The sequence below is a fragment of the Cystoisospora suis genome (assembly GCF_002600585.1).
Source record: "Cystoisospora suis strain Wien I chromosome Unknown contig_2562, whole genome shotgun sequence".
Taxonomy (NCBI): Eukaryota; Apicomplexa; class Conoidasida; order Eucoccidiorida; family Sarcocystidae; genus Cystoisospora; species Cystoisospora suis.
In genome coordinates, this window is record NW_027155360.1 from 1 (window position 1) to 14869 (window position 14869).

Below are 14869 nucleotides of genomic sequence, written 5' to 3' on the forward strand. Positions count from 1 at the left end.
CCCCGCCCACGAAATCTCTGCTCGTGCTAGTTGTTTCTTACGTGTGGTGGATGTCCCAAGTGGCCGCTACGCAATAGGACAGTCGGCGACAGCACAGGCTAGTCCTGTTGAGCGATAGCGACATCACCGTAACGGGACCTCCAGTCAACCAACTCAGAAAGGGTTCACAGGCATTACACTTTTCCGAGCAGATAAACAAGTCGACACATTCAGTCAACACATCGATGAGTGTCGGACCACGGAGTATGACACCATGGGTCGCACGCCTTCGTCCCGACGTTTTGCTCCAACCTCGGGTTTTGTGTCGCTTCGCTACTCCCAGGGAGTGAGTGCCCGCCTTCCCGCACGTGGCCACGCCGGAGCGTTAGAAAGATATGTTCCCAGGTATTTTTAGGACCGTTGTGCAAACGGCAACCGAGCTGTTTAATGCAGCATGTATTCGAGCTTCCGCGTACTTCCCCGTCTCGGTTTTCAGCTAGAGGCCGCTCTTATGCGTGAATGGGCTACACTCCGTCAAGTGTACGTGACGCCCGAGGCGGTGCGAAGCAGCCTGTGACTGTCCGCGCCCCGTCTGGGAGCTGAACTATCATCTTGAGTTGTGCCAGTGCAACACTTACAGAGAGTGAGCGTCTATCGGCTCTGGACCAGCCTCAACGGGACGCGAAAGTGACACGCAGTTGGTCATTTCTAGTTAGCTGTCAACAACGCTGTGAAGGACAGCTGTCTAAGTTAGGCCGTAACGGGACCGCGACGGGTTCCCCAGCAGCGTTTAATACCTAACGCTCACCTGGCCCGGACGCAGCAAGCTTCGTCTTGGCTGAAAACGCTACTTTCGATCTACTGGTTGACTATTTTGGACACCGCCTTCTAAGCGAGAAGCGAAACGTGCTGGGGTGATGCGACAGACTGGCGGTCGCGACAATCCCTCTTCTGGTGTACACCTTGACGTGCTTGTGCACCACGACCCAAGTGTCGCCTCTTTTACCCGCCACAGTTCGTGAGTCACGTTACCTTGACGTGTCCGTGCAGCTCCGGGCCCTAAGTCTCGCTGTCGCCTCTGTTGTCCGCAGCAGTTCGGAGGTTATGGTCTACGGGGCCGGATAATGTCCGGAAATAAGTATGAGTGTGGAGAACACTGAGTTGCTTACTTCTGTCCCACGAGTCCCCGAACCAACGGGCCGTGCAGGCACGCAGAGCCTTTCGCTGCTGCCCCGCGGGGCGAAGAATGTTTGCTTCTTCCGTCCGAAGTGTTTCACGGTTACAGATCTTTCTTCTTGGCTGCGGGCCTCGCAGAAATTTGGTCCCCTATCGTGGTGTCGATGTGAGGACACGTCGGAGACGCGCCCTATTCGGTTTCAGGTCACTGTGCTACCGCTTGCAGCAAGCGAACGCTATATTTGTTCGGGGCCAAGCTGGAGTAGGATACCGTAGATTTCACTTTCGAGTGTGACGCCGGCAAAGACGGCCATCGCTCGGCCATGAGAGTCACGACACTGTGCGTCGCAGTCAGGGAACTACCCTCGAAGTGGGGGCTGTGCAGGCGACTGTTACTGGGGTATCGCCAGACGACGCAGCCTGTCGTGGCTTCGTGACAGTCACTCTGTCGGCTCAGCCGTGACGCTGCTGGGGCCCCGCCGACACAGGCAACCCACAACTGGCTGCGGACTCCACGCTTACCCTCTTCAGACTGCTGTGACTTCGGCCAACCGTCGGTACCGGGCCACAACCTGGGCACCGTGTCCGGGCTGGAGGGAGAAGAGTGCGGCCGTTTCGTTTGCGTGATGCCAGCCCAAAAGACTGACACTCGCGCTCCCCAAAGACCGTAAGTAACGTCCGGTGCCCTAGGAATGCCCGAACGGGCAGCGACTAGCTCGCGCGTCATCCATTGCCGTTTATAGCCGTGGGTGTCAACGTCAGCAGCTGCTTCGGCTGCCTTCCGTTACCTAGATGGCCAGCAACCAGAACATGCCTCGCATCACTGTTATTACATCAGTACGGCCACGGTTGGCTTCCGACAATGCCTAGTCTCGTGCTAGCGTCACTAACGCCGGGCCTTCTGTTAAGCCGCCGTTTTTCGATGGGAAAGCTGTCCCCGTCAGGGAGCGTTTGTGACAGAATGCCGCGCCTGCTGCCAACGCAAATAGTCTAGCAGGGGTGCAGCCCGACGCACGGCTGGATAATGCTTTTAACTGCTTATCTCTGTGATGTATCGTGCAGCGGGTGAGTTCCCCTCGATTCCGGGAAAAAATTACGATTTAACTCGAGGGCTGCCACCCCGAGGCTGAGACAAATATCGCCTCGCACCAGAGAGTCTCCGGGGTGCTGCTCCTGGCTGGTGAAGGCGCCGACCGGTTCCGAAGGGCAGCGTAGTAGTAGGACCGGCTAGGCTTTCGATTCACCGTAGTGACGGAGTGGAAGACAACACTGAGGCGTAAGAGTAGAGGCTGGTTGCCGATGAGGTTTGCGTGTTCTGTCTGGTAAGTCAGAGCTAGAAAGTGATGAATACGTTGGCCACGTCAATTCCGAAGGACAGCGGTTTCAAGCGAAGCTTATCGGGCCCCCAGAGTGTGCTGATCCACGAGTCTGGCGTGTAGCCCCGTTGGTTGCCTTCCTGGGGCGGCACCAGTCCGTTCCGAGCATAGGACTGCGGTACACACTCGGGCGAGTGACACACGCAGGTTAGGTGCGGTTGTATGTGATACTGCGTACGCGAGTGGAACGCGGCGTGGCCTACGCTCTTTCCCCGCTGCGACCTACAGCCCCTTGGGCATCGGTGCATTCGCTACTGTTCCGTGTTCCACGAGGACCTCCTCGTGACTTATTTCCAACCCGGTTTCACACTCTTACGAGGGTTGTCACATTGTCGCCACACATTCTAACTGGCTTGAGTGTACCGGTCTCTTTCCGAGAGTCACACGACACTGCACTGAGATATGGTGTCGAAATGATGATATGGCAGTGGACCATCCGCACACCACTGGATGTCAACTCGCTTCCCAATTCACTGACGAAAAGCGGGCGGTCTTCACCACTCGTCGTGGACCACCTACAGCACAGGCCTTGCAGCCCGGAGGCACCGAGACTTTCTCAGCTAGAGTCGTTTCCTGTCAACCCACGACCACGAAACCGCCAGCGAACCTGAGAAGGCTTTGTACTTGCAACATGGTCGGTATTCTGTGTTTCCTGCAGGCGGAAGTGCCGGAGGACGTAGGTCGCACGGACGAAATACCGAAGCTGCAGTTCACGCCATTTTGCCGCCGGTGCAAAGGACTGCTGTGACTGTTTCTGTGAGTTCAGATGGAGATCGCTGAAGAGAAGTTACCGGGAAGCAGTTTCGGTTTTTGCTAGTGCTGTGGCTGTCTATGGTCACGCTGCGCGCAGGGACAACTGGGTCCCAGTACACGCGCGCTTCTCTGGCAGTGGCATGCGAACTTGCGCATTCGTGTAAAATCTGACAGAGCGAAAGAGGCTGTGTCACTTCCCTTGAGAGTTTGTGGGGCTGTCCAAGTACGCAGTGGCGAGGCATGTATTAATTTTTCTTTGAGTTAGCACCGGGCGATGAGGTGCGGCGGAGATATGGGATTGCGCTTTGACCCAGGGTCGCATGGTGCTTCATTATCTCTCGACAAACTCAGTTCGTAAGCCGCAGGAGCCGTGTTTCAATTGCATTTTCCGGGCTTCCGGGTTGTGGCTGAGGCACATGACGACGGAGGCATCGCTATCGTCATACTGCCAGAGGAACGGCACTACTCCATCACTGACCGAAACCTCGGAGTATAAAGCCGGCACGGAGTGTTACTAGAATGCGTGTTGAGCCTACCCCTAGGTGAGTCCGGTGCTCAACAGGAAGAAAGAGTTTTTGTTTCCGGTGACAAACAAGAGTGAGACGGGTACAGGGAGAAGAATTAACAGAAATCGATATCTGTTTGCCTTCCGCCTGGAGCTGCCCGGAGGCGGCGTGGCACACTAGGGCTTCCTCGTGAGTGCTCTTCTCTGGTTCCGAGTGAAGGAGTCAGTCGGCAAAGTACTCTCCTCAAATGTGACGTACAGCCCGTGGTTTGTTCATCCGACGTACAGCCCGTGGTTTGTTCATCCGCAGACTGCCTCACCAGATCCCTTCTCTCGTGCAGCGATTTCTCTGCCAGAGAAACTCGCCGGTCTAGCTGGCGACGCGTTCGCTTAGTTCATGCCAGTTCAGGTTCCACTTCTCGGCAAAAGTGCCGCGAAAACGCACACCACTGTAGTCCGCAGATAACTGGCCAGTACACGAGCCCAGGGAGAACACCACCCTCCAAAGAGTTAGCACATTCCCGAGCACACCGAAGTGTCGAGGAAGACGCTACCGGAGACTCGAAAGACGCCCTCGTGTAGTGCGGTGTGACTCTCAAAGAGAGATCGGTGCGCCGGAGCCAGAAAAAGTGTGTGACGTAGTTGGGACACCAAGTAAGTGGTGTGAAACGTGATCGTAAGCTGCTCACGAGAGGTTTCCTCGTGCGACAGTCGACGGCTGCGGAGACCGGGGGCTCTGAACTGCAGCTAGGAAGGTAAGTGGCCCAGGCTGTGCTCACACGTACATGCAATACCATACACATACCCAACCTGTGAATTACCGGTGATCGCGCCCAGACGGTAGGTCAAGGAAACAGGGTCGGTGTGAAGTCCGACGCAGTCCTGCGTGACGGATCGCACGTGTCAGTTTGAGGCGGGACGCGGGGGTGTCGGACGCCAGGGGATACACGAGACTGCTCTGTGAACCTACGCTAAAGCCGCGTTGTGCCGAAGGCAAGCCACCCTGCTGGCCTTGCGTTTTTGGGGTGGTGGCGCAGTCTGTGGCTTCAGCGACCGGACAGCCGTGTCAGGGGGACGTATTCTAATCGGTGTCCCAGTCAGGGGGTGACGACGGAGAAGGTCGTCCAGGCCCCGGCTGGTTCTCGACGAAGGCTCGTGGCGCGTTCGCAAGGCGCTATAGGAAGGCCTCATAGTGTCGCCTGACGTGGACAAGTCACTGTGTGTGGGAGCTGCTGAAGGGAACGAGGACTTCCAACTGCACTTAGGGTGTCTGCTGAATGTGTGGTGCAGCCCAGTGATCGGTAGTGTCTCATTGAAACCAGGTTTTTTGGTGGCGGCTTCCTTCGCAGCCTGTAAGCTTTGTGTTGCGCAGTGCTCGTTGATTCTCCTTGAGTTCTGCCGACTTTCTCGGCGTGACTTAGGTTTTCCCTGAAACTTACTTTGAAGAATGGCTGATAGTACAACCGTGAGTGCGAGAGCTATCTCTGCTGACAAATACTCGGCAGAAAAAGGTACCTTGGCAATAATTTCTCTTTGCCGCGGACCCGCAGGCTGTAAGACCCAGCTGAAGAGAGCACTCCAGCAAGTGAAGTTCGAGTGTGTCGCTGATTAGCCACATTCCTGTTCACACGGAGCGGTTAGTGACTTCGCTGTAATCTTTAACGGGTGACACCACTGCAGCGCGCCGCGGCTGGGCAGCGTGACAGGCCTTCCACGGATTGCACGGTTCAGCTCGTAAGAATCATGAATGGGAGAGGCTCCGCCCACTTCCTTTCAGCAAGTGAGATTGTGTTGATCTGAGAGTGAAACAGAGGCGCTATGATGCCTTGGCGCTCACGGAATCGCAAGTGCGCCCGTGCCTCGTCCCACGACTCGAGCTATTAGCTGCACCGCCTGGCACCTCCGACGGGGGCATATCTTCGTATGCTAAGGCAGACTTGCTGTCGTATCACGGGCGTCTAGGTTTCTCGCTGCTACCGGACAGGAAAGCCACCACCGGCTCTTTGCTGGCATGTGAGAAGCTTTCTCGGATTGCGTCTTTCTTCACAGAACCAGATCGTGAGTGAACTCAGGCTCCGGTCGCGAACATGCTTCCCGTATGCTCTCCTAGGCACTGAAGACAACAAGGATGTCACTCTTCATGGCACTCCACGGCTCTAGTGACGAGGCAGCATCTCATTGCGCGGGCATGCACATTCGAAGTATCTTCTACGTTGAGCTGCCCATTCGCTGCGACAGCGAGTAAGGCAAAAGTAGCTTGATAATGCCGGGTGGCCTGCTCTTCCGTTCACGTGAAGGGCACACCTGAAATAGTGTGGGGTGGTGTCACTGCTCAGGTGCCAAGGACACTACGCATTGATGTCGGGTTTTTCCAGAGGAAGAATTAGACGCAGGGGCAGGAAGGCAAGACAGAAGAACGGGCACCCCACCGACTGCTCTTCCCGCTCCGCAGAGAGTAAGTCAGCGTCAGGGTCTGTCTCACCCGACAGCAGGTTCGTGCACAGCCCAGACAGCCGGACAAAATATGGCAGGCATGCACGTAGCCATAGAGCGTTGTCTTTTTTTTGACCTATACGACTCTTCCCGCAGGTTTCACGCTTATCGCTAACACGTATCTTCATGTGGTTGCGGCTGTGACTGAAGAACACGTATCACTATCAAGAACTAGTAACCGCGGTAGGTTTCTTTATGGTGCTCAAGATACTCACAGCGGTAGAGGAAACAAGAATGGAACGGAACGTGACGGAGGAAAGTCGTGCGTGGAAAGCAATTCAACCGTAGAGCGGTCTGCTTGTATACTGCGCCAAAGAAATGTCGCAAGTTGCGGGCTGCCGCGTATGGATGACGGGGAACAGCAAGTTCAGTTCAAGATGAAAACCTGTGAGCAATGAGTAGTTCCTAACTCCGCGTAGCCCCGAACTCGCTAGCTCGCATATCACGCTATTGCAACCGGACGTGCTCGTAACAGCTCAGCTCGTTCATCGACCCGAGCGATGCTATTTTGTCTCCCGCCGTCTTGAAGGAAGTGTCACCCTCTGCGACGGGCTGTTCAGCCCTGGCGCTCATCCACGCGCGGGCTTTTGTCCTGTTACGTAGGGCCCGAGTGCGTCACATAGATTTTATGGCTGATGTTTCCAGCGAAACTCTCAATTCGAACGCAGCGTCGGCTCTGACTCCAGGAGGTAAGACAGGGTTTAAAGGTGTCCTGAAGCGGCTTTGGCGCGACCGCTCAGTGCATGAGCTCGCCTTCGCAAGACTTCAGTGGGACATCAGGGGCAGATCCAGATGCAACTACGGAGTTATGACGCGCGACCGCTCAGTGCATGAGCTCGCCTTCGCAAGACTTCAGTGGGACATCAGGGGCAGATCCAGATGCAACTACGGAGTTATGACGCTCCGGAGCAGCTCACCTTTCGCGGGTTTGCAGGGGACGCGTAGTCCGTTATCAGACTGGAGAGTAGCGCCTGTGTGGAGAACGTGCGCTGGACAGTACCACTGAGCGGACCCGCACCAAACCCGCACCACGAAACTCTCGCTTTCTTAGATGGTAAGGGCTGAAGAGGCTCGATGATTTCCGCCACGGATCCACCCGTTGCCGGCGGCAATGCCGACTGGCAAACGGGCCATAGAGGTTTGCGCAGCCTGGTGCGGTGACAGCAGGTTCCTGGACGCATGTATGCCAAGTAGGTCATTCCAACTCTGCATAAGAGTACCGAGAACTGTGTGTATCAACCTGTGGAAGTGGTCGCTTGCCACTAGCCTGGGGGCGCTACTCGAATGATACCTGCTAAAGACGGCTCTAACACGCACATCGGGTCCTCTTTGTCACTGAGTTTCTCCCCGTCCAGCTACTTGCGTGGCACGTCCCCTGGGACGGAGATGGTCTTTCATTGATTTGGCCGCAAAGCCTGGAGACAGAGGCAAAGAAGAAAGCAGGGCAAAATCAGTTTGGCTGCTTCGATATGTAGCACACCGTTGTCTCCAAGTGGCCTGCGGGCTACCTCAGTCCCGTGCCCGCGCCTTGTGAGCCCGTCCGGTGTTTCAAGATGGATCCCAGTCCCCAGAACCCTAAAGCCCTTTTCCCGGTGAACCTTATTCTTTCTCAGTCACCTAGGCCACCGCTATGATTCTGCTTTCTGTGACGCGAACATACTTCCTGTTGCCCCATGTAAGTTCGCTGTCTTGCCATTGTGGAACACCTCGGGGACCCGCAGCGAAACCAAGCAGGTATCAGACCTGACCGGGGAGCCAAATCGTGTTTCGATTCCCCGACCCATTCTCGATCCAATCTCAGCCGCTTTCCGTTGCGTTGGGGTAGCAACGGAAGCCGCTAGAGCCCGTGAATAGCTCCCGTTGGAGCCGTGGCTCTCCTAGGGTGTGGCACCAATGTCAGCTGCCTTTTGCATACAAACCGACGGGTTGCCAGCATGGCGGACCCTGTGCGTCGGTCTGCAGTCTGTCACTGGTGAAGATATGCCAAGTATGTCAGAAAGTCAGCTACTGAGGTAACGCTGACAGCGTTCCTGCTGGTGGTGCCAAGTGGATACGTGGCTGGCAGAGCTCCTTAAGGCAGGCGGCGCCTTCTCTGTGTCGCGGATGCAACAAGCACGGGGGCGGGTTACTAAACTACAGATGGTCTGGATTAGTCTGCTGCTCTCAGACCGCAGCTGTTCCTCCGACGGCGACCTATAGTTTCTCGGCTTTTTCTTGGACGTTTTGGAGTCCCGGGGGTCGCTCCCTCGCTTTCGAAAGGCCGCTGACCTCGGAGTTTTTTCAGGGTATTGACGGGCTTACGCACTTAACGAGGCTGACTTTTTTTTCAACACACCAGTACTCGTTAGCACCCCAAATCAGGCACGAATGAACGCTTTGACACCTAGCGGTGAACTTCGAAGCCCTACTACCCGTGATATTGCCGGCGTTCGCCCCCAGCTATTATGGTATCTCTCCTCGGGGGCAGTATCGAGGATACCAAAGACTCTCGCCAGTCAACGTAAACACTCCGCGAGTGGAGGCTGTCGAGGGAGACAGCCGGTGTGTCCTTTGACCTGTTGCCCCAGCAAGTAAGCCACATCAGCGGCGTGCCTCATCCGCAGTTAAATACGATGCGGCCGGAGAGACGAGCCCGCGTACCTCTTCGGGCGAATGGTTCTGCATGTAATATATCCGTCCGTGGCGCTCCCCCATGCGGCCACACAGCGGTCGCACGGCACCCGTCCGACCTGCGCAGGTCGGCGGAGATTGGGGCCTCCACCGCTTTACCCCTTGAGCGTGTGCGACGGACATGGCCCGGGCGAGCTGCACCGCGCACACCTCTGGAGCGCAGGGAGTACACTACTCTGCTCCCTAGCAACAACGTACAGCCTTGGGTATCCGCTACCTCGGACTGTTCCTCGCAGACTTCTTCCTCTTAACCAGCTCGCAACCCGGTTTTACACAGTCAGCTGTTCTCAGCGTCACCGCGCCCGGTATTATTTTGATTGGGATATCTTTGTAACCACAATGGCTCAAACAAGTCATTCCATTTATTAGTCTTGATAGAAAATTTGATTACTTGATTCGCTTTTGGTCTAATATAACATTTTACCGAAACAACAGACCTTCCTAAAAATTTGTATCCGCAAAGTGTAATCACGAAGTAAGTGTACTGACACCTGCCCAATGCTAGTAACTTTGAAAGTAATTTGGTGTCATTCAACTGACTTTTTAAGAAGCTCGGACTCCAGACTAATGGGTTCCGTACTTTTCCTAAAAATTCTAAATACTAACAAAAGACATTACGCGCGTATTGATTGTTTGGGTCATGCAATTCACATTAAAAGTATAACAAGAGTCGTACAAATGAATGGAGGCTTTTTGTTAGACAGTTGTTTTTACAGCACTTCTGCGCTTACTATACATAAACTTATGCTATTCCTTTCACACTCTAAGAATGGCTTCTTACAATGCCTGAAGCTCTATTAACCGCGATCATAAAATTTGATGAAGAGAATTGCATTCGTGTAAAGGAAAGGAAATCGGGGGTTTTTTTGTCAGTTGAAGTGAGACCTTTACGCGCCTTTAGGAGGCAACCGACAGAAAGAAAATGGTCTCTTCGCAGCAAGGTCCCTGCTACAACGCTTGTGTACCTATTCGCACGCCTGTCAGAGCTCGTGGACTGCCATCCTGCCACCTGACACGCATTCCAGGAGGTGAGAGCGACTTCGACCCTTCCGCGAAGCCTGTTGTGTGTTAAGCGAAAGACCGACTTTCGACTCAACCTGCCTCCGATCCAGAAGTCATCCAGCCCGTTGACCGAGGGTGGCAGCGCAAGCAGCAGACGCGGCCTGCCTCTACACGCTACACGTCTCGCGAGTTACCCGGCACCTCAGCTGGTAAGGTGACGCTGTCGCGCAGACAGTGAAGCGCGTGCAGCTTTCTGCGTCTTTCAACGTGGCTAGAGAACGGAGGCTGAACTGTGCTGGCAGGTTCGCCCGTCCTATCCTCTGGGAACCTACGCTGGTGTGAAGGCCTCACGAAAGGCGTTCTCTAGATGCGTCCCAAGCATGCGCCAGGTTGGTTGGGGCCTGTCCAACTAGTCTGCCGCGTGCTGAGACGCGCTTTTGTGCGATTGTTGTTTCGTATTCCCCAGCTGCGAAAGCCGTAAAAGAGCAAAGGGAGGGAAAAACATCGTGGCACCGCTTGAGCCCTGCGCAGGCTTTTGCGTCCGTCTCATCTGGGGGTCACTGCCTGGTAGCACGCCCCAGCACGGGTCTTGGCCCAGACTTCTTGTTTCGTTTCTCGGCTATCTTGTACTCCACTCATGTCAGGCTTTGGGCACTGATGTTTTCAGTGACGGAAAAGGACTATATTCTGTAATTATACACGACTCGGGAGTTTCCGGCACTGCGGACAGTGGGCAAGGTGCTACTGGCCACCCCAGAGCCAGCACTGAATTTGGCAGCGACCGTCCAGCATTGGGACGTGTTCTGGACCTCTCCGGCTGGAACGGAAACGCTGATCCCCTTTCCGTGTAAGACTTTCCTACCAGCTATGTTGCATTCCGAGATCGCAACGTGCATGTACGGGTATACTCAGCAGCTGCCGCCGGCTCTCGTAGGCGGGGCGGGGCGTGCTGCTGTCGTGTCACAGTAGAGAGGCCCTCGGGTGCCTCTGCCATGGCAACAAAACGCAACGGCTGCTCGGAGTGGATGTCAGATACGACGGCGCGTCACCCGAGGGTCTCGGAGAACGCACAGGTTGTTACGAGGGGTCAACGGCGCCTTGAACCGTAGGGTCCCTGTGGCCGGACACTTGCTCCAAGGGTTTCGTCCGAAGCGACCTTCGAGCGGGTACGTGGTGTTCGTGTGCGACAGTTAGTAAGCGCGGACAGCTTTGTTTTCCGGGCTTCCCGAGAGATTGTTGTCGGGCACCGGACACTGAGCAGCAGACGAGCGGAGGGAGGTTGTCCAACGGTTTCTTACGACCCATGCCACGGCGTTCGCTGCCAGGACACCTCTCGGTCACTTGGGTCCGTTTCGCTCGAAGCGCCACCTTGTAGGTTCAAGACCCCGCGGTGCCGCGAGACCCACTAGTCGCATATGCATCTTTACTTGTTTTTTTCGCCAACAGATTTCATACGTAGTCGCTAGTCCAGTGCTGATTTCCGCTGGTCGTGTGACCTTTCTACCAACGTTCGCCAACAGATTTCATACGTAGTCGCTGGCCCAGTGCTGATTTCCGCTGCCCGTGTGACCTTTCTACCAACTGCTACGGACAGCCTGTAAGACTGTCGCAGTCATGCAGAGGTTTTGAACGGTGGCGGTACGGACAGCTAAGGAAGATTTCCGCCACACCCGGCGACCATTTTTCTGGCACCCGTGCCCTCTGCCATTCGAGACTCGGTTTCAGACATCGGAGAAAAGTTCGTGCAGTGTCTTCCTGTGCTGTGCTGTAGCCGTGCGTCCTAAGGATCCGCGCTTCTGTCGATGCAGCTTGTAAGGTCGCCCTGAGCTTGGCCTGTCTTGGCATCTTGTGAATGGGCTGTTTTGCAGAATCGAAAGTGCTTCGGGTTGAATCACAAGGCCGCAGGAATTGATACGCCATGTCCAGAGAGGGCAAGCCCTTGGCCGGAAGGCGGCAGAAACTGGATCTTAGCTCTTGTTAGCACCCGTTCGTCTTGATACTTGTACTCGTGGGAAGGCAGTAGCAAGGCAGTTCGGCGTCAAGCCACACACTGTCATGCACGGCATATGTCTTATATAGTCGATCGTAACCGGTAACGCGGAGCACGAAAAAAAGAAGCGGAAGGGGGGGAGAAGGATATGGGGTGCGTATCGACGTAGTAGCAGTCGCGCCCCCTGGAATGGATTGCTCGTCTCACAGATAGGATGCCCTTGTGTGGAGAGGCATCACTACACGGGGTCGAAGGGTTGCAGTGTCGTGCAGCTGCCTTCACACGTTGTCAACCGCCCACCGCTGCGTCACCGAGAGCGCGGGTGTCGAAATGTGTCTCAAGCTGGTGTTTCTTGTCGCGTGATTGTCTCGGAACAGCTGCAGCAGGTAAGGCGTCTTTTTCTCCAGAAGTCCCTAGTCCTCCCCACGCGCGCGCGCCAGGTGTGATAGCGACGGTTCCTGATTGTGCTCCTGCCGTGGTGCGTATCTCGTACATGGCCCGCCGTAGGCCAAGTATATCATGCATTGAACTGGAACATCACGCGGCTCATGCCGGCCGCTAATGTGTCCGTTGCGTACCGGAAGCTCGGATACGATCGCAAGTTCTCGTCGGGCAGCCGTCTGGCCGAAGAAGTCCCTTGACTGTACGGTACACGTGTTAAGGGGGAAAGCAGGACGGCAATCGAGGAGATCAACTCAGACACTAAACTCGAGGTGCTAGTACAGTATGCAACGTATCTTGTCTAACGCTCTTGTCTGAGGAGAGAGGCAGCAAGCGATGGGTTTGCATTGCAGGCTGTGAGTCTGGAGCCACAGCTGCCACCCCGGCCATAACTAGCATTGCGGGGGTCTCACGTACGTCTCCCTGACTAGAAGACCCGAGCGCCGAAGACGCCTCCCAGTATGTGGTATGAGGTTCCCTTTTGAAGTCGCTGAGGTGTAGTCTCCGTCTGTTGTCCAACTGTTGACTTGAGACTTGTAGCCCCCGGACAGCATCGCCTGGATGTCGGTTCTAGGTTGACAAGTCTCGGCAACGCGCATGTGTTCCCCAGGGTCATGCCAGGCTGCCACGTGGCCGCTCCCGACTGCAATTATTCGTTAGCTCCGATTTTGCCCCATAGTGCTGAGCACGAACGCGGGAGCAGAGAGAAAATCGTGCGTGTACCCTGGGGACACCCGTCGCGGAGCTTGCGCCTTCTCTCGCACATTCGGGAAATCAGTGCTCTGCTCTTTCACTCGTCGATCACATTCGTAGCCGAGAGCCAAAGTCGTACGCACACCGTAACACATTCGCTAACCACACAGGTGCTTGTTCCATGTGGTCCTGTACGGCCTTGCAGGTGTGCCGCCTACGCTGTGTCCGAGAGTACTCCATGCCTTCATGTCGGCGCAACTGGGTTGACCGATGTACCGATACCTGCTTGCAGAGGCTGCGCGTAAGTCGGACAATTGCGTAAATGCGTCCTGGCCCACCGGGACGCGCCAGCGCGCGCCTGTCTCGAAGCGCACGACTGCGAGTCTTCACATGGAATGGGAACGAGCGTACGCAACCAACTCCAAATGTACGTCTGTGGGGTTTTTTTGTGAACATGCTGCCCGAAAGCTCTCGAGTGGCTTCTGAATGTACTAGTGGGGTTGGCAACCTTCAGCATGTGAAGAGGCAGTCCAGATTGCTGCTTGCACACCCACGTCCTGAGGGGAACAGCGAGCGAGGGAAGTGTGGTGCTAGCTGTGGGGGCATTCCGAGCCGCTTGCGCTGATATGGCCTCTGGTTGGCAATGCATCACCGGAAGAAGTGGCGACGTGGGCTTGTGTCCCGAGCCCGTGGGTATTGATGTGCCACTGTTCCGGGCCAGCTGGAGCAGGTAAGACAGCAACGTTACCTCTGGTCTTACCCTAGCCTCCAGAGGGCTTTGTTGAGTGCCCAGTCCCAGTACTGCCGCGCTCAGCTGGCAGATGCACCCTAATTTCGACTTCAGGGGTCTGGCGCTATGGTAGAGCAGAGGTGCTTGGTGTGATTCTCCGTGCATATTTCAACACTTGGGCGCGTGCTCGACACGGTCGCGTGCCGGCATTTTCAGTACTTCGTGGCGCTGTCGTAGTTGTCAGTTAGGTGCCTTCCAATGCTTAAGACGACATACAATGTCCGCAGGTTTTAGGATTTTGTATGTGTGATAGGTGACTGTACGCGATGTGGGGAAGTCCGGGACAACTTGAAAATGGTAGCCCGCCTTCTGGAACTCTCTGAGATGTGTCCAGGGTGTCTCTACGTGATATCTGGCCACGTGCAACCGCGGTAACATCAGGGGACGCCGATCCCCCTTCTTGAGTGTGCCGGGGAGTGTATTTCACGGTTTAATGGGGGTTCCTGAGTACGCCCGCGCCGCGGCGCGTATCTGGTATTTGGCCCGCCGGGGGTTCAGGTCTATCGGGCATTCTACTAAGACCACGCCACGAGGCTCAAGTCGCTCGATAGCCAAGTTTCTCTGTTGCATGCCTGGGACCCTTCACAAACGAGGGGTTCCACCCTCTTGGCACTGTGGTTTGCAGGAGGTGAGGAAAGGCGATCCAACGTTCGCTGCTGACGCGCCAGCTTTCGATTCAAAGAGACTTCATGTCGCCAGTTCAGCTAACCACTGTCGCAAAAAAACCTTGAAGCTGCAGCGGCTGTGTGGGATAGCGTGGTGGACTGTGGTTTCTTTATTTCGGGCCAGGCTCAGGAGGCGTGTTCTGAGCGGTTGGCAGCCTTAAACCCCCTAAACGCGTAACAATGCTGTGATAGGGGCGTCCGCTTGTAATTCTGTAGTTGTGTGCGGGTCACGCCAGATTTCCGCCGAGAGGGTGTACCATCGGTAGCGGAGAATGTGATGAATGTGTCAAGTAGCTTTGGCTTTTCCTTTTTTTCTCACTGACGGTTTTCGTACTG

At 55.5% G+C, this 14869-nt stretch overlaps 5 protein-coding genes across 5 annotated transcripts; all 5 read left to right on the forward strand.

Moving 5' to 3' along the window:
* The first annotated feature begins 1 nt into the window (after position 1).
* CSUI_005278 (uncharacterized protein) lies at positions 2–578 on the forward strand. The gene has a single exon (XM_068065455.1). It carries the CDS (start codon positions 254–256, stop codon positions 392–394), a length of 141 nt encoding a protein of 46 aa, XP_067922562.1. The 5' UTR covers positions 2–253; the 3' UTR covers positions 395–578.
* Positions 579–641: 63 nt separating this feature from the next.
* CSUI_005279 (uncharacterized protein) lies at positions 642–3168 on the forward strand (the record flags this gene model as incomplete). The annotated part of the gene is made up of 1 exon (XM_068065456.1): positions 642–3168. A coding segment is annotated over exon 1 (216 nt), but the record flags the coding sequence as incomplete, so codon positions are not given.
* Positions 3169–3243: 75 nt separating this feature from the next.
* CSUI_005280 (uncharacterized protein) lies at positions 3244–5328 on the forward strand. The gene has a single exon (XM_068065457.1). It carries the CDS (start codon positions 3605–3607, stop codon positions 3800–3802), a length of 198 nt encoding a protein of 65 aa, XP_067922564.1. The 5' UTR covers positions 3244–3604; the 3' UTR covers positions 3803–5328.
* A 257-nt stretch (positions 5329–5585) lies between these two features.
* CSUI_005281 (uncharacterized protein) lies at positions 5586–5976 on the forward strand (the record flags this gene model as incomplete). Its single annotated transcript, XM_068065458.1, has 1 exon — positions 5586–5976. A coding segment is annotated over one exon (270 nt), but the record flags the coding sequence as incomplete, so codon positions are not given.
* A 226-nt stretch (positions 5977–6202) lies between these two features.
* CSUI_005282 (uncharacterized protein) lies at positions 6203–12783 on the forward strand. The gene is made up of 3 exons (XM_068065459.1): positions 6203–8852; positions 9978–12330; positions 12739–12783. The coding sequence occupies exon 1, from the start codon at positions 6911–6913 to the stop codon at positions 7286–7288; it is 378 nt and encodes a 125-aa protein (XP_067922566.1). The 5' UTR covers positions 6203–6910; the 3' UTR covers positions 7289–8852; positions 9978–12330; positions 12739–12783.
* Positions 12784–14869: the final 2086 nt, after the last annotated feature.